The 17,684-nt window shown below is 57.3% G+C and overlaps 1 protein-coding gene across 4 annotated transcripts; it reads left to right on the forward strand.

Moving 5' to 3' along the window:
• The first annotated feature begins 3,035 nt into the window (after positions 1-3,035).
• On the forward strand, positions 3,036-17,363 carry UNC5CL (unc-5 family C-terminal like). 4 transcript variants are annotated; one of them, XM_066359466.1, is made up of 10 exons: positions 3,039-3,151; positions 7,376-7,484; positions 8,280-8,702; positions 9,138-9,438; positions 10,430-10,692; positions 11,424-11,525; positions 12,874-12,941; positions 13,753-13,853; positions 14,013-14,126; positions 15,504-17,363. In XM_066359466.1, exons 3-10 carry the CDS (start codon positions 8,318-8,320, stop codon positions 15,730-15,732), a joined length of 1,563 nt encoding a protein of 520 aa, XP_066215563.1. In that variant the 5' UTR covers positions 3,039-3,151; positions 7,376-7,484; positions 8,280-8,317; the 3' UTR covers positions 15,733-17,363. The 4 variants fall into 4 exon arrangements, with proteins under 4 accessions (XP_066215561.1, XP_066215563.1, XP_066215565.1 ...); XM_066359464.1 differs by lacking the exon at positions 7,376-7,484 and having other exon boundaries at positions 3,036-3,151; XM_066359468.1 differs by lacking the exon at positions 7,376-7,484 and having other exon boundaries at positions 3,039-3,146.
• The last annotated feature ends 321 nt before the right edge of the window (positions 17,364-17,684 follow it).

The following is a 17,684-nucleotide window of genomic DNA, read 5'->3' on the forward strand; positions in this document are numbered from 1 at the left end:
TGGCCTGGGGGGCAGAGAACATGCTCGTGATGAGTCTTCCCCTTATCCTTTCCTGTGTCTCCAGGGTCTCCTCCATTCTGACACTAGTCCCTGGCCTGAGCAACCCCCCTGCCCGCACGGGAGGTCTAGGCATGGGAGCCATCTCCCCTGCTCGGACCATCCCGCCACTCCTGTGAGCCCACACCGCCTTGCCCCTTTCTGGTTTCCGCGGACTTGTTCTCCCCACACCTCTCATTTGGCACTCAGGATACTGCCTAGTGCTGACAGCTACTCTGAGCTACAGGTTCCTCTCCCCCAAGGTGTGTCTGAATCATGGAGCTCGGGTCCTACAACAGGCAGCTCTCGGCAGGCCCTGGATGGGGACAGTGCATTAAACTGAACCTGACCAAGCTGATATAACCGATATGGAAGGACCGCGTTCGAAAGGCGGGATCCTCAGATCCTGGAAGGTCTATTCTGGTCAACAGTGGGGCAGCCTGTCTGCCCAGGGCTTATCTCACCGTCCAGACTGGCAGACTCCAGCAGCCCACCAGCCTGAGTGCCTGCCGCCCTCAAACTCAGCTGAGTGACTCTGTGGGTTCTCTCTGAAGCCTTAGGTCTCAGCTACCCCTCAGGGGCTGGAGGAGGTCCTTCCTACATCTGTCCACTTCCAGAGGTTCCGTGCCACAAACACTCACAATCACATTTCTCCTGGCCCGACTTTTCAAGGAAACAAGTGCTTGATCTTTTATGAAGAAGATGCACGCTCCTTTGCATGTCACTCTGCGTGTCATTCTCATGTGGGACAGACCCTCCTCCAACCAAGGCCCCCACCCCGTGACATGTCAGCCTCCTCCACATGACCGACAGGATTGGAAGGAAGGAAAAGAAGACGGTGGTTATTCTGAGCGTTCTGAAGTGACTGCCTGCCTACGCCTCGCCCTCCTGCCGTGGCCCCCAGCCACGTCCTGAAGTCCTGGGTGCGGGGCTGGTCAGCCCGCCGGCCTGCGCACCCTCTATGTCTCTTTTTTCTGCTCCTTGCTGTCTGTCTGTTCGTCTTCTGCCTTCCTGTCGCTCTAGCTCCGTGGTTTCTATTATCTTCCCAGTGTTGGGACCCACCTCACCCTCCCACCCACCCTCTGTTCTGCTCGCCACCATCTCCGGAGCCTCCTTGTTCCCGGCCTGCGTTTCCCTTACCTCAGGCAGCACACCTCCCAGATGGGGTGCCCGGCGATATATGATGTGTGAAAGGCAGAGGCGGGCGGGGGAGGGGGCAGGGTGGAGTGGGGCTCCCAGCTGGCCCGCCTTTCTCCAATGGCAAGGGTGGTGGTATTGGCTGGGAGCCCCGGGAGTTGCCTGCATCGCCCTGAAGGTCTCTCTCAGACCAGGGTCCCCCAGTCTGCCAGTTGTGCCTCTGGAGAGGCCCCTGGATGGACGGCTGACCCTTTGGCACCATGAGACGCAGATCTCCTGAGACAGCTCAACCCCCGGCTGCAAGGCTACTGGTGGCTTTGCTTTCTGCATCCCGCGAACCAGCTTTGTGTCCAAAGGGGTGGTGGTGGTGGGGGGGCTTGGATTTCTCCAGTACCTTCCTGTAACTGTGATTGACCCCAAGCACCTGCTTTAGAAGTGAGTTCATAATCCATGGGCACAGCCCCTGGGTACAGCCTGCTGGTCAGCCTGGCCTTCCCTGACCTGGAACTCAAGCTGGCAGACCTGTCCCAAACCACGAAGACTCTGACTCAGAGGAGAAGGCACCCTTCTGCGTGGCTCAGGCGGAGCTCTGGCCAGGAGAGACCAGCGCCTCTTCTCTCTGCCCCAGCGGAGCTCTGAGCACTCTCCCTTGCTCCTGCTTTGGGCCCGAGTCCCCTTCTGGGCTGGCCGCTCTCCACACCCCTCTTGCCGGCCTCTCCACCTTGGGGACCCCGGGAGTGCGCTGGCCTCCACCCCGGGGAAGGCAGCAGAAGGGAGGGGCTGCAGTCGGCACAAGAGGCTAGAGAATCATTAACTAAGATGAAAGTAGCAACAGTTACTTATTTTTTATGGGAGATAATAACGGGGGGGGGGGTGGCTGGGGGAGCTCATCGTGGTTCTTCAACTGCAGGCGGCCAGCCCCTGGAGATAAGCGTTACCATTCAATGAGCACCCGGTGTGCAGCGAGCGCTTTCCATCTATGGGCTCAGGAATGACAATGATAGTCCCTCACAAGACAGATACCGTTTGTATCTGACAGACCAGGGCAGCGAGGCTCAGGGAGGCCGAGCTTCTCGGCTAAGATTACCTCGCTGACAGGTGGGGCACCTGGGTTGAGCCTTGGCGGTCTGGTCCCAAGTGCGTCTTTTCTCTTAGCTGGTCCACTCGTTCATTCAAAAGCCTGTGTGGAACACCTACAATGGGCCAGGCTGTCCAGGAGCTGAGGGTGCAGTAGCAAACAGCTACAAAGAGATCATTTTGCACAAGGACCATTCCCCCCAGTGGCCCGTCTTTCCTAGACAGGGTTCCTAAGGAGGGTCTCAGGCCCTCCCCCAGTGTCCCCGCCAGCCCGGAGTGCGGGCGGTGAGAAGAGCACCAGGTGGGGAGCAGATGTGGGTACACCCTACTTCCACCGGCAGCTTGTGATCATTAACCCTCTCAGCGCCTCTGTCCCAGACTCCCTGGACTGGCCCCATGGGCAGCACCTGGGAGCTTCCTAGAGATGCAGAATCTCAGGCCCCACCCCCACCTGTGGGACCAGATCCCGCATTTTAACTAGATCACTGGGTGGTTCGTGTGCACATTCTAGTTTGGGAGGCTCTGGTTAGGGTTCTTCCCGGCGTTTCCGCAGCCTCTGCCCAGGGAGGGCCACTCACCAGCAGAGGGCACTGTAGGGAAGGTGTTCTCCTGTACACAGGTGCTGTACCCGTCCCCAGGTTGTGTCCTCTTTGTCCCCTCCCTTCCAGACCTATGCTGCCAAGTCCACGGACTTCTGGGATCCTCGGCTACTCCCTCACCTTGGCTGGGAGGCAGGACTCTGCCAGGAAGCACTGGGCCACTCCCGCCTGATTCTCCGCCCACCTACACCTGTCTGCTGGCCTGGTGGCAGGGTCTGGCTGACCTCTCTTTTTCTCAGAGAAGAAACTACTGTTCCCAGCTAATCTGGCCGCGTCACGTCACGGAGCACCTGCGTGGTAAGGTGAGCACAGCCCTGGGGCAGCTGGGGTTGGGGAGGGCATTGTGATGGGGTCACCTGGGGCTCATGAGAGGAGTCAGGTCAGCTCAGCCAAGCCTGCCAGAGAGGGGAGACCCGCTGCTGGAGCAGGAGAGGGGGAAGGGGCTGCGAAACGCCACTGCCCAGCGGCAGTGAGGACCGGGCGGGTGATTCTGTGCACTGCGGACATGTATGCTGCCCATGATGGGGGTCTGGACTTACCATCTCGGTACTTTTCATGTCCTTCAAGGACTGGAGATGTCCAGTGATGTGGGATCAGGCGAGGTGGCTTTCTCAGGACAGGTAACAGCTGCACTCCAGAGGACCCTCATCTTGGGGCGCTGGAGGCGTGGGTAATAAGGGGTCAGGCATGGGGCTGGGAAGCTCTGATCTACATTGACCTGGTTGCCACGCTGTCCGCTCAGGACCCTCCTGGGGTAACGGGGAGGACGGAGTGAGGGCCGAGGCAGCCTGCAGAGAGCTGTCAGCCCGGGAGGAGGGGGCTGTGCTGGGGGAGGAGCCAACCTGTCCTGGGCCAGGTAGTGAAAGGGGTTCACAGGAGAAGCCCAGCGGGGCTTTGGGAAGCTGCAACACCCCCCAGCGCTCCAGGTTGGGAGGCTGGGCCGGGGGACTCGGCTGCACCACGCAGTGGGGTGAGGGATTTGGACTCTGGTCTCTGGAGGCCCCAGGAATGTGACTGCTGTAAACCAGAGCAGAGCCACGCCCTCCTTTCACATGGCCCAGGCTCTGCCTCTGGTACCTCGGTGGGCAGGGGCGGGGAAGGGGCACAAAGGATGTGCCTTCAGTTCCTTCTCTTTATTTTCACTTTATTTTTGTTTCTCTCTCTTCCAACTTCATTTCTACTAGAAGCAGAAAAAGAGACCCCAGGGGAAAACAAGGGGCAGGAAGAGAAAGGGAGCATTTCTAGAAGTCCTTGTCGTCCCTGCTCATCCTCCCTTCTGCCTTCTGCTGTGGCTTAACAATCTCCTGCCCGTCCTCACTGTGCGGAGAAAAGCTGGCTTCCTTGCTTCCACTGTGAAGTGGAAATAAAAGTAACACCTAGCTCGTGAGGCTGCAGGGAGGACCCAGGGCGAGAGGCCACGTAGAGTGCTTTCACACCGTGGTGCGGAGGACAGCCCCACGAATGTTAGCGCTTATTATCAGTCACGATTCCTGTTATCTTTAAAGTGGAAGAACCCACAGGCGTGGGTGGGACACAAAGGGAAGCTTGCTGCTCCGGCCCCGTGCCCACCAAATTCGGGGCATTGCCAACTCACCCCCTTCACCTGTGTGCCCTGCAAGCAGCCCGCAGCGCTGTCTGCACAGTTGGGTCCCAAGGCAAAGGGAATGGTGCCCAACCTTCCCTTCCTGCCTACGTTCTCAACCAGGACACGGGGAGACAGATCCCACCCCAGTCCTCAATCCTCAGGATACGGAGGAGCTTCTGTCTCTGTCTGGGAGCAGCTCAGAGGGGGGCTTAGGCTCTGTGGGTCTCAGAAGGAAGGAAAGAAGGATGGAAAGAAGGAAGGAAAGAAGGAAGGAAGGAAGGAAAGAAGGAAGGAAGGAAGGAAATAAGGAAGGAAGGAAGAAAAGAAGGAAGGAAGGAAGGAAAGAAGGAAGGAAGGAAAGAAGGAAAGAAGGAAGAAAAGAAGGAAGGAAAGAAGGAAAGAAGGAAGGATGGAAAGAAGGAAGGATGGAAAGAAGGAAGGAAGGAAGGAAGGAAGGAAGGAAAGAAGGAAGGAAGGAAGGAAAGAAGGAAGGAAAGAAGGAAGGATGGAAAGAAGGAAGGAAAGAAGGAAGGAAGGAAGGGAAGGAAGGAAGGAAGGAAGGAAGGAAGGAAAGAAGGAAAGAAGGGAGGAAGGAAGGAAAGAAGGAAGGAAGGAGAGAAAGAAGGAAGGAAAGAAGGAGGGAAGGAAGGAAGGAAGGAGGGAGGGAAGGAAGGAAGGAAGTAAGGAAGGAAGGAAAGAAGGAAGGAAGGAAGGAGGGAGGGAGGAAGGAAGGAAAGAAGGAAGGAAAGAAGGAAGGAAGGAAGGAAAGAAGGAAAGAGGAAGGAAGGAAGGAAGGAAGGAAGGAAGGAAGGAAGGAAAGAAGGAAGGAAGGAAGGGAGGGAGGGAGGGAGGAAGGAAGCCGGTGGACAGTGGGGAACCAGGAGGCTAGGAGAGCCCAGCTCCCCGTGGGAAATCTGAGAAGAGGGCGTGTGGAGGAAAGTGAATGGACCAGGGAGTGAATGAGCCCCGTTCCCCCGGAAGCTCCTTGAGCCGAGTAAGACTGAACGTCCCACAGTGCCCGGCACACAGCTGGTCCTCAGAAAATGTTTGAGTGGCAAAACCACACGTGACAACATTAAATCAGGAGTTACTGAGTATAAGGGGATGGTAGTGGAGAGAGATTGTAGAGGCAGAAGACTGTCTAGGGCTGGGGAGCCGGGGGTGGGGGGTGGGGGCTTATTGAGCGAGAGAGGCCCAGGTCTGGAGAAGAGGCAGGTGGGGAGCACAGGTGAGGAGGGAAACAGACCAGCATGAGTGAAAGCCAGAGGTGAGAGCTGATGAGGTGTGAGGAGCTCAGGCCGGCTGGAGTGGAGAGTGTTAGAGATCAAGGGAGGAAGAGGGAACGCAGGGGGGGGGAGGCAGCAGCTTCCGGGGGGCCTCCGGAGCCCTGGCATCTGTGCAGGGGCTACTGGAAGGCCCGGGGCCCAGTCTGAGACCCCCCCCAGTGGGGGGCCGGGGAGCCGTGGAGCCAGGTGGGCCACGGTCAGCCTATGCGTTAGCGCTGCCCCACTCCAGCCTCCCTGGGGCCCCCCACTTCTGTTCTTTCACTTTTCGCTTTTGTTACTCTTGTCTCTCACGTATCCCTGTGAGCTCCCTTCTGGCCTCTCTGGAAGAAGGCGGGGCATAAATAAACAAGCCTATTTGGATAGTGCTTTATCATCTACAGATGCTTTTCACATGATCTCATGTTAGCCTCACGATCGCTTGGAGAGGCCATTTTTTTCCCACTTGTAATAGCATTTTCAAAAGAGTTGCTAAGTTAATATAAAATAAATGCCTGGTGTGAAAAGTTCAAAGGATACAGAAAAAAGAGTGTTTAAAAACATTGAAGGTCAGCCATGGCTGGTTGGCTCAGCAGAAGAGCATTGGCGAGCTTGTAGATGTCCTGGCTTCGATTTTTGGTCAGGGCACACAGGAGAAGTGACCATCTGCTTCTCCAACTCTCCCCCTCTCCTCTCTCTCTCTCTATCTCTCTCTCTCTGCTTCCTGAAACCATGGCTTGGTTGGAGCAAGCTGGCTCTGGGCACTGAGGATGGCTCCATGGCCTTGCCTCAGGCACTAAAATAGCTCAGTTGCCGAACAACAGAGCAATGCCCCTGATGGGTGGATCCCAGTCGGGGCACATGCGGAGTCTGTCTGTCTGCCTCTCTGCTTCTCACTTGAGTAAAGTAAAACAAAGAAACAAACAAAACATTGAAGGTCCTGGTTCACACCTCTCATCCTCTCAATATCTTGTCTCTTTCAGTAGTAACCAGTGAGACTAGGCTGGGGTGTACCCTCCCAGCCCTAAACTCCAAGACAGGAATCACTGGCCCATGTGGCTACGGAGTGTTTGAATTAGAGCAAGTCCCGGTGGTGCTGTGCTCTGAGTATATTTTCTGAAGCTGGAAACGAGGAGAGACAGTCAGACAGACTCCCGCATGCGCCTGACTGGGATCCACCCGGCACGCCCACCAGGGGGCGATGCTCTGCCCACCAGGGGGCGATGCTCTGCCCCTCCGGGGCATCGCTCTGTCGTGACCAGAGCCACTCTAGCGCCTGGGGCAGAGGCCAAGGAGCCATCCCCAGCGCCCGGGCCATCTTTGCTCCAATGGAGCCTTGGCTGCGGGAGGGGAAGAGAGAGACAGAGAGGAAGGAGGGGAGGGGGTGGAGAAGCAAATGGGCGCTTCTCCTATGTGCCCTGGCTGGGAATCGAACCCGGGTCCCCCGCACGCCAGGCTGACGCTCTACCGCTGAGCCAACCGGCCAGGGCATGTGCTCTGAGTATAAAACACACAGAGTGCAGAGCCTTCCTGTGGAAAAAGAATGTAGACTTTTCATTGATGATTTTATATTGATTATTTGTCAAAATGATAGTATTTGGAATATATTGGGTAAAACAAAATATATTAATAACATTAATTTCTCCTGCTTCTTTTTACCTTTTTAATGTGGCTGCTAGAAGGTTTCAAGTTACGTATGTGGTTCACATCATATTTTTACTGCATGTCACTGCTCCAGCTCTTTCTCTGTGATTAACATCCAAGGTTGTCAGAAGTAGATCTATAGTTGTGAGTATGCAAAAGAGTTTATTCTTGTACTATTATTTGTTATCAATTATTGTATTATTTATTTGTATTATGTAAACCTACTTCAAAAACATTTGTTGATTGATTTGAGAGAGAGAGAGGGAGAGAAAGAGAGGGAGAGAAACATTGATTTGTTGTTCCACCCATCCATGCACTCACTGCTTGATTCCTGAGTGTGCCCAGCCAGGGGTTCCAACCTGTCACCTTGGGGTTTCAGGATAAGGCTCTAACATACTGAGCTATCTGGCCAGGGCGTAACCCTACTTTCGCCGAACCCTGTATAGACACTCAAAAAATAGGTATCTATACTTGTATATAGTTTTCTTATTTACATAAATGAGAACAGAGGATGTCTTGCTCCCTGGTAGAAATTGCTTTTCTACCTAAAGATTATTTTTCTGTATCAGCAACTGCAGATCAAGGTAGATATTTTGACAGATGAGGAAACCGAGGCACGTTAGGCAACATGACAAGCTCACTCAGCCAGTGACCAAGATGGCAGTTGAGCTCACATCCTCTAAACCCCAGCTCTTTCTGCCTCAGGGCAGTTTAATTAAACGTTTAGGTCACAAGGAGCCGTGGTAGGTTCTTGAGTGAGAGAGAGGCGGAGTTCTGTTAGAGGAGTTGACCCGTCTGGGGTGTTTGGGGCGCACGGGAATACGGGCCACTCGCTCCCTCATTGCCGTCGTTTGGAAGCCAAGTCTGGCCCCTACAACATTGAAAAGGCTTAGCCTGGCATTGACCCCTTCCCCCCACCTTTGGCCTTGGCTCTTACAGGGGTGCAGGGGAGCAGGCAGCATCAAGTGACCAGGCAGATGTGCTCCCATGAGACTTCCTTCCAACCAGCCCAGTTCCTACTGCTGCTGGGGGTTCTGGTGGCGAGTGCCCTCCTTCTGGTCCAGTGCCTTCGATGGCACTGTCCTCGCTGGCCGCTGCGGGCCCGCTGGAAGCTGGAAACCCACGAGGAGACGGAGTTCAAGCCCGCCGCCCTACCAGAAGATGAGTCCCCAAGGCAGTGCCCGCCGGCCACGCTGTCGGAGATGGCCGCCTTCTACCAGGAGCTGCACACGCCCACCCAGGGCCAGACCGTCGTCCGTCAGCTGATGCACAAGCTGCTGGTGTTTTCCGCCCGGGACGTGGATCACCGCGGCGGCTGCCTGATCCTCCAGGACGCGGGCATCTCTCTGCTCATCCCGCCAGGTAACAGCGCCCGCTCGCTTCTCAGCACGTAGCTGTTCAGGCTGCGTGTGGTGCAGGGCGCCGCATGGACGGACGCGTCCTTCACGGATCTCTTCCTAAGCCTGAACGTTGTTCGTATTTTTAGTAGGACTTGATCGGCTCCAAAGACGGATGTATTATATATTTTTGTGACAACTTCCTGGCAGGTGGACACAAAGCGCCTTGTTCTAATGAACAGTGTGTTATGACAATCCTCCAATAAGGGAAAGTAAAGTGGAGGAAGAGCACTTTTTGCACATTCACACAGGCGCTTTGTGGCTGGTGGCAGCTCCGTGAGGAAGGCACCGTCTCCCCTGGGCTCCTGCGCACCATCCCGTCCTGGCCTGGGCTCCCCTGCGGCAGGGTGTGCCTACCTGTCATGCCCACCCGCCATGTCACGCCTGTCTGTCTCCCCAGGGGCTGTGGCTGTCGGCCGCCAGGAGCGGGTGTCACTGATCCTGGTGTGGGACCTGTCGGACGGCCCGTCACTGTCCCGAGCCCAGGCGCTGGTGAGCCCCGTGGTGGCGTGCGGACCCCACGGGGCCTCTTTCCTGAAGCCCTGCACCCTCACCTTCAAGCACTGCGCCCAGCAGCCCCGCCACGCCCGCACCTACAGCAGCAACACGAACCTGCTCGATGCTAAGGCCTGGGAGCCCCTGGGGCAGTCGGGGGTCCACGCCTCCCTGGACGAGTGTCGCATCCACCTCTCCCACTTCAGGTAGCCTGCGCCCCGTGGCCTGTCCTTTCCGTCTGTCCCATCCTCCTCTCTCTGCGTGGATCTGCCCCTTTATCTGTCCCAGATGGCCTGCAAATCCCTCATTCCCCCGTGTCCCTCCTCAGCCCCTCTTCCAAGTGCCTGACATTGTGTCGCTCGGCCCTGTGGACTGACATCCCCCCAGGGTGTCTCTGCCTGTCTAGAAGGGTCTGACTTAACCTCAGCCCTCTTTCTGGAGGGGTCCTGTCCAATCTCCACCTTTGTATCTTCAAGATTGTCTTTGTCCTGCTCTCCTGTTCAGAACTGTCCCCCAACCGTCTAGGGCTGTTTGACCCCCCTAGTGCTCTAAGACGCCATCTCATCTCTTGTCTGCCCTTGGCTCTGTTTTTCTAGAATCTTAAGCCCTTCTTCCTCTCATTCTCCTTGATACTCATTAGTCAGAACAGAACCAGCCATCCGGGGGGCCCTTCCAAACACGGTGGCCCTGAGCCCACCTTCCTACTGTCATAGGCCGGCGGACTGCTGCCTCTTCTCCACACTCTGTGATGGTCACCACATGTGACCCACTCTTCACCCCTTTACCAATCCCCCACCCCCACTTCCTTCCTGTACATGCCCTGGCCTGCTCTGCTGACCTCCCTGGGGGCTCCCTTCCCCCCCACTTCCTTCCTGTACAGGCCCTGGCCTGCTCTGCTGGCCTCCCTGGGGGCTCCCTCCCCCCCACTTCCTTCCTGTACAGGCCCTGGCCTGCTCTGCTCGCCTCCCTGGGGGCTCCCTTCCCCCCCACTTCCTTCCTGTACAGGCCCTGGCCTGCTCTGCTGGCCTCCCTGGGGGCTCCCTCCCCCCCACTTCCTTCCTGTACAGGCCCTGGCCTGCTCTGCTCGCCTCCCTGGGGGCTCCCTCCCCCCCATAGGCCTCCCGCACAGCAGCCAATGCGCTGGCGTCCCAGCCTCCCCTGCACGGCCCCTGACACTGTCTCCCCTCTGCTCCGCAGCCTCTACACCTGCGTGCTGGAGGCACCGGCGGGCCACGAAGCTCGCAAGTGGCTGCAGCTGGCGATGTTCTGCTCGCCGCTGGCACCAGGGCAGACCCACCTGCAGCTGCGTGTCTACTTCCTCAACAACACGCCCTGTGCCCTGCAGTGGGCGCTGACCAACGAGCAGCCCCACGGCGGGCGCCTGCGCGGGCCCTGCCAGCTCTTCGACTTCACGGGGGCCCGCGGGGACCAGTGCTTGAAGCTCAAGTACATCTCTGAGGGTGAGGGCGGCTGGGGCGGGGCGACAGGGAGCCCGCTAGGGAGGGAGGGGCCGGGGCCTCCCCATGGGGTGGGCATTTGGGGGCCTCAGTTTCCTTCTGGAGACTCCTGGGGAGACTCTGGGCGGGCCCTCTGGCTTCTGCTGCTGCCCTGGGGAGCCCCCATGCTCTGCCCTCTTCCTCTCCCTGTGGCTCACTCAGCCCTCGACTCTCCCTGGGGGGTCAGGGTGATGGGGGGGGGAGAGGTGAGGCACCCCCGGAGGGCGGGGGAGGCCTCTATTGTTCCACGTGGCTGGAGCTGTGTGAGGGAGTCCCTGTCTATGTGGCACAGGCTGTGGGGATTGCCCGGGGGCCTAGGGCATTTGTATGGGCACACGTGCACAGCTGCGTCTGGGGGCACAGGATGAGAGGGTGAGGGGTTGGAGGGGCGGGCACAGGGTGGGGGTCTGCGTGTGTATAGGAAGTATGGTCTGGGGGCGGTGGATGAGAGGGTGAGGGGACAGGGTGGGGGTCTGGGTGTGTATAGGAAGTATGGGCGGTAGAAGGAAGACCGCTCACAGGGCCCCCTGCCCTGGCTCTGGGGACTCCCATTCCCTTGAGACCCCCCATCCTGACTTTGCTCTCTCCTGGTCCCTCATCGCAGCACCCAGCCTGGCACCTGCCGCGGAGCGGGCTTCCGTAAACACTTGGAGGGCCCTGCTCTCTGAGGCCCTCTGCTCTCTGTCTCTCCCCAGGTTGGGAGAATGTGGATGACAGTAGCTGCCAGGTGGTTCCCCATCTCCACATCTGGCATGGAAAGTGCCCCTTCCGTTCCTTCTGCTTCCGGAGAAAAGCAGGTAGTCCAGGCGCCCGAGTCCACTTCCTGCCCTCCCCTTTCCCCTCCCCTCTCTCCTCCCCTCTCAGTTCTCCATCCCCTCTCCCCTCCCCCATCTCCTCTCTCCTCTCTCCCCTCTCTCCTCCCCTCTCAGTTCTCCCCTCCCCTCTCTCCCCTCCCCCTTCTCCTCTCTCCTCTCTCCCCTTTCCCCTCCCCTCTCTCCTCCCCTCTCAGTTCTCCATCCCCTCCCCCTTCTCCTCTCTCCTCTCTCCCCTCTCTCCTCCCCTCTCAGTTCTCCCCTCCCTCTCTCCCCTCCTTCTTCTCCCCTCCCCTCTCTCCCCTCCCCCTTCCCCTCTCTCCCCTCTCCCCTTTCCCCTCCCCTCTCAGTTCTCCATCCCCTCTCCCCTCCCCCTTCTCCTCTCTCCTCTCTCCCCTCTCTCCTCCCCTCTCAGTTCTCCCCTCCCCTCTCTCCCTTCCCCTCCCCTCTCTCCTCTCTCCTCTCTCCCCTCTCTCCTCCCCTCTCAGTTCTCCCCTCCCCTCTCTCCCCTCCCCCTTCTCCTCTCTCCTCTCTCCCCTCTCTCCTCCCCTCTCAGTTCTCCCCTCCCCTCTCTCCCCTCCCCCATCTCCTCTCTCCTCTCTCCCCTCTCTCCTCCCCTCTCAGTTCTCCCCTCCCCTCTCTCCCCTCCCCCATCTCCTCTCTCCTCTCTCCCCTTTCCCCTCCCCTCTCTCCTCCCCTCTCAGTTCTCCATCCCCTCCCCCTTCTCCTCTCTCCTCTCTCCCCTCTCTCCTCCCCTCTCAGTTCTCCCCTCCCTCTCTCCCCTCCTTCTTCTCCCCTCCCCTCTCTCCCCTCCCCCTTCCCCTCTCTCCCCTCTCCCCTTTCCCCTCCCCTCTCAGTTCTCCATCCCCTCTCCCCTCCCCCTTCTCCTCTCTCCTCTCTCCCCTCTCTCCTCCCCTCTCAGTTCTCCCCTCCCCTCTCTCCCCTCCCCCATCTCCTCTCTCCTCTCTCCCCTCTCTCCTCCCCTCTCAGTTCTCCCCTCCCCTCTCTCCCCTCCCCCTTCTCCTCTCTCCTCTCTCCCCTCTCTCCTCCCCTCTCAGTTCTCCATCCCCTCTCCCCTCCCCCTTCTCCTCTCTCCTCTCTCCCCTCCACTCCCCCCCTGCTCACCCCAGAGCTCTGCAGCCCCACACTCGGCCCGGCATGCAGACCTGTTCAAGGCGAGCAGCCAAACAGATCTTTGCAGAGAGAAAGATGGAGTCAGTCCTGTCCAGCTTGTTCAGATTCCAAAGCCTCACTGTGGGGTTCCTCTGGGTCTCCCGCCCCCTCATGCCAGGCCTTTCCCTCCCTCACCTGCCCTGCCCTCTCCTTTGTGTAGCCAACGAGAATGAAGACTGCTCGGCACTGACCAATGAGATCATTGTCACCATGCACACCTTCCAGGATGTGAGTTGCCGGGAGGGCAGAGGAAGAGCAGGCCCTGGGGGAGTGCTGGGCAGAGTGGGAGAGGCGTCTGGTACCCCGTCAGTATGGCCCTAATCATGTAATCAAGCAGATGAAGATGGCACCTCTGAGTTACCCTCCACCCCTGACTCTCTCTGGTCTGGTCAGGGGTGAGTCCAGTAGGAGGGTGAAAGAACCAAGCCTTCCCTCAGCCCAGGGGGTCTCGGGCATCAAGAAGGAGTGGGCTCTTGCAAGGCTGACTGTCTCCGTCCGAGAGAGCGGGTCGTGTATCTTCGGTGTGGAGCGTGACCAGCAGGGGGTCTTCAGTAGGCGGGATGGGGGGTAGGGGTCCTACTCTCCCAAGGGGAGATATGAAGAAATCAGGACTGAGAGACTGCGGGGAACCATGGTGGCAGCTTCGTGAAGAGCAGGCAGACACCCCTCAGGTGTCCGTTGGGGAGGAGGAGCCAAAGAAAGGAGGAGTGGAGGGAAGGGGACTTGGACGCCTGAGATCAGTGTCTCTATTTCTAGACGAATTCCCCCCTGTTAGGACCACCCAGGACTTCTCCCGGTGTCTTAGGATGCACTCTGTTTGGTCTTCATGTCCCAGGTCCCAAAGAGCTCAGTAGGCAAACGAAGGCCGGAGGTTCCGGGGAGAGGGATGCAGAGGGTGGGGGGCTCCTGGGTGGGGCGAGGCTGCACCTCCTGGTAAGCAGCTCTGAGTGACAGGCCAACAGACATCATGAGAAACGGAGATAGGTTCCGGGATGTCTTCTGATCCCTAAGTGAGTTCCCGGCCCCTCTGTTGGTGCAGGGCTTGGAGACCAAGTACATGGAAATCCTCAGATTCCAGGCATCAGAGGAGGATTCCTGGGCAGCCCCGCCCACAGTCTCCCAGCCAGCCCCCTGCAACAGGTGAGGGGGGCGCTGCTCGAGCTGCTGCCTGGAGGGGGGGTTCGGGACGCCCACCCCAGTGCCTAGCGCCTACAGCCGGGAACAGCATTTGGGGGTGTGTAGAACCAGACTGGTGCCTTTGACCCTCTGCTCTGAGAAGACCTTGTCTCCCGACCTCAGGCTGCCCCCCCAGCTCTTCGAGCAGCTGCAGATGTTGTTGGAGCCCAGCAGCATCACAGGCAATGACTGGCGGAGACTGGCCTCTCACCTGGGGCTCTGCGCCATGAAGATCCGGTAAGAGAGACTAGGTCTGCGGGTGGGTCTGCGGGTTCTCAGGACGGTGGCCACTCCCATCCGACTGACCACAAAAGGGCAGCTGTTTTCATTCATCATGGTGTTCTTAGTGCCTATAATGATGCCTGGCTTCTAAGAAGTGCGCAATAAATACTTGAAAATAAATCAGTTAGCATGTAAGTTACATATTGAGTGCTTGACATGCTGTACCCTGAGGGGTAGCACGGCAGACTGTAAGGTAATGTGAGTAAGCCTGTAGCTGAGTGCCTGGCACATGTTAATAAATGTTGGCAATAACGGGGGCAATGCCACCGTGGCCTCTGTCGAGAGAAATCATTAGGAGAACAATGATTCCCAGCTGAGCCCCAGAACCCAGACTAAGAGTGCAGAGCACAGGGGAGACTACACCCAGGAGATGGGACTAGAGCTGGGCCCAGCTGAAAACAGGGTGGATTTTAAAATCACCTATTTATTAAATATTTATCAAGTACCTACTATGTCCTGGAAAACTATGCTAAGCTTTGGGACACAAGATGAATGGTCCCAACCCCCATGAGCTCACAGCCTAATAAGGGTCACAAAGAGCTTCACAAAATAAAGGCAAGTGTTCCTTGTGCCTTACTGTATGTATCCCGCATCGCAGAGCAAGCTGAAGGCAGATAGAAGCACAATATAGCTAGAGCAAGAATAATAGCAACTTGCGGAGATTATGATCAGAAGTCTGAACAGAGGGGAGCAGGAGGATCTCCTTCCCCTGGGAGGTGGGAATTAGAAAGGGCTTCAGGGAGGTGGCAAGGGGGACCGGCCATTCTGTTTGGGCAGAGCAGCAGGAGGTGGTGGTGGGCTGTGTGCAAAGTGGTCGATGGTGAGTGGAAGAAGGAAGGTTCAGGGTGGGAACAGGAAGAAACAGTCAGAAAAGCAGGACGAGCTAGAAAGTCAGGGAGGGTGTGAGCGTGGGCAGTGGGCAAAACAGGCTGGAGGGTGTTCGAGCAGGGGAGGGTCTTGGTAAAAGCCATGGCTCAGAACAGCTGTTTCTCCACTGGTGGCGGGATGCTGTGGCCTGGGAAAGAGGAACGGGAAGGGGGAGTGTGTTTGAGGGGGTGGGTGGGTGGCAGAGGGGACAGTTACAGGAGGTCAGAGCTGGAAGCCACCTGAGAGGACCTCTCATCGAAGCCCTGGGTGCAGGAAGAGGAGACCCAGGCTTAGAAAGGAGTGAAGTTGGAGCCAGGGCAATCTCAGATTTTAAAGCCCTGGGCCCTCCTGCCTGCCACCTTGGGGCTCCCAGAAGGCAGGCGAGAACAGGGTCAGGACCAGAGCTGTGGAGGGTGCGGATCCGCTGCAGTGCCCTCTCGCCCCGCCCCCGCCCCCTGCGGCCAGGTTCCTGTCCTGCCAGCGCAGCCCGGCAGCCGCCGTCCTGGAGCTGTTTGAGGAGCAGAACGGCAGCCTGCAGGAGCTGCACTACCTCGTGACCCACATGGAGCGGCTGGACTGCGCCTCCGTCATCCAGAGCTACCTGACCGGGACGCAGGGCGGCAGCCCGGCCCCGGTCCGCGGGGGCACCTGGGAGAACCAGGGCCTGGAGCTGGAGCTGGATGAGAAGCTCTGAGTGCCCCCTGGGGCGGGGCGGGGCGGGCTGTGGTCTGCAGCACTCTAGGCACTGGGCTGTGTCCGGACACCTAGCAAGAATGTAGCAGATGTGCCTCGCTGTGCCCACCAACCTCATCAGAACCTTCAGACAGTGCTCGGGGACACTGTGAGCCTGGACTACCATCGCCAGTCTCCCAGGGCCAGGACCAGCCTTGTGACCCGCTTTGTCCTGCCTGCAGATCTCCTCCTGGATGGCAGGGGGCGCAGGAGCCCAGGAGATGGCCCTGCCTGCCCAGCCTCGGGGGAAGCTATTCAACAGACCAGTGAACTGTTAGGTTGTGGTGTTGAAGCCCCTTGGGGGCTGGTCAGTCCACAGCATTCACTGAGCACTTGGAGACGCCCAGGAGTGGACCGGGTATCATGTAGAATACTGGACTAGATGAGAGAGTTTGGAGCCTGGACAAGCCCCCAGTTCTCTCGTGGGAGTCAAGATGCGCTGGGTGTGAGCTGAGGGCAAACTCTAAAGCAAGGCATACAGCTGGGAGTGTGTGACACAGTTTATTATTGTATTATTATTTATTAACTATTGTATTATTTTTCCTACGAACAACTGCAAACCTACTTTTGCCCCAGCCTGTCTGTCCTGTGGTTAGGGCCTGTGGGTGTGGTATGAACGCACTGTTTTAGGGGTTGAGAAGAGAGGGAGCTGAGTATGGGCTGGAGCAGAGAGGACGTTGGAGAGGGGACTTGGACACACACAGAGTGGTCCAGAGATATGTAGGTGGGCTTAGGGGGACATGGTGACTGGGCTGACAGTTGGAGCCAACAATGAACGGGGAGGGCCCGGCCGCACGGGTGTCAGGAGAGGGTCCCCAAGGGTTCCAGGCCAGATCTAAAGGTTGCTGTCCACCTGTCTCCTTTGCCTTCTTTTGTTTCTGTATCCAGCCTCGTCTTTCTCTCTATGATACCATTATGTCTGTTATAAGACATCAAAGCCGCAAAGAAACTTCGAGATTATCGTTCTTGCCCAACCTTGTCATCTCTTTATTCCAAACTGGGTGAGTTTGCAGTCTCTCTGACTTCCTTCTGCTGTCACTGTCTCCTGCGGTCTCCTTCCCTGAATCCGTCTCTCCTTGGCCCCTTTTTGTCTCTACCTCGCGCTGTGCCTGCCTTTGTGTGTTTCTTTCTCTGAAACCCTCAGTCATTCCCCTCAGGCAAGCAAGTGTCTCTAAAGCAATGTTCTCTGTCAAAGGCCGTTGAAAGGCACTGGCCTACCTTAGGAATGAATGGGTGGGGTTTTACCTCATGACTGAAGATCCAGCGCAGGGTCAGGAAACAAAGGATAGGGTTTCAAGATCGTCCTGCCAGTCAAACAAATATTTACTCAGCACCTACTACGTGTTAGACACTATGTAGCAAAGAGATTAATAGTTGGGTCCTGAACAGAGAACAAAGGGTTTGACTACACTCTAGCAATTCTTTTGTTTGCAAACAGGTATTAACTTTTTTCAAGGGCAGGCGAACAATCTCTCTGGCAACACGAGATGATTTGCTTCTGTATTTAACTAACGAACATTAAGACCCCCCTTTTTTTGATGAACAATATTGTATAATAAAATATGAAAATTGCCTTTCTTTGGTACTATTTTGCTCAGATTGATGCATTTGGTTGTGGGTATGCATGGTTTTATTTGGTAAAATTGTACTGACGAGGGCAGGTTGGAGGAAGCGTTTTGTGGATTGTCTGGGTCCAGAGTGGTAAATCAGGGCAGTTTTCCTTCTATTAGAAGCAAGCGGGAGGGGTGCCTCCCACCATCGCCCTCTTTCCTTAGCCCCTCCCATCCTCTCCCGTCCTTCTCATTAGCCCTCCCACCCCACCAGGGGCCGCCAGCTGCTCCAGGTTGGTGCCTTGGCCTCCTTCGTCTGCACTGGGCTCAGGTTGGGTCTGCTAAGAGCAGGGGGAGTCAACCT

Source organism: Saccopteryx leptura, chromosome 1 (assembly GCF_036850995.1).
Source record: "Saccopteryx leptura isolate mSacLep1 chromosome 1, mSacLep1_pri_phased_curated, whole genome shotgun sequence".
Taxonomy (NCBI): Eukaryota; Metazoa; Chordata; class Mammalia; order Chiroptera; family Emballonuridae; genus Saccopteryx; species Saccopteryx leptura.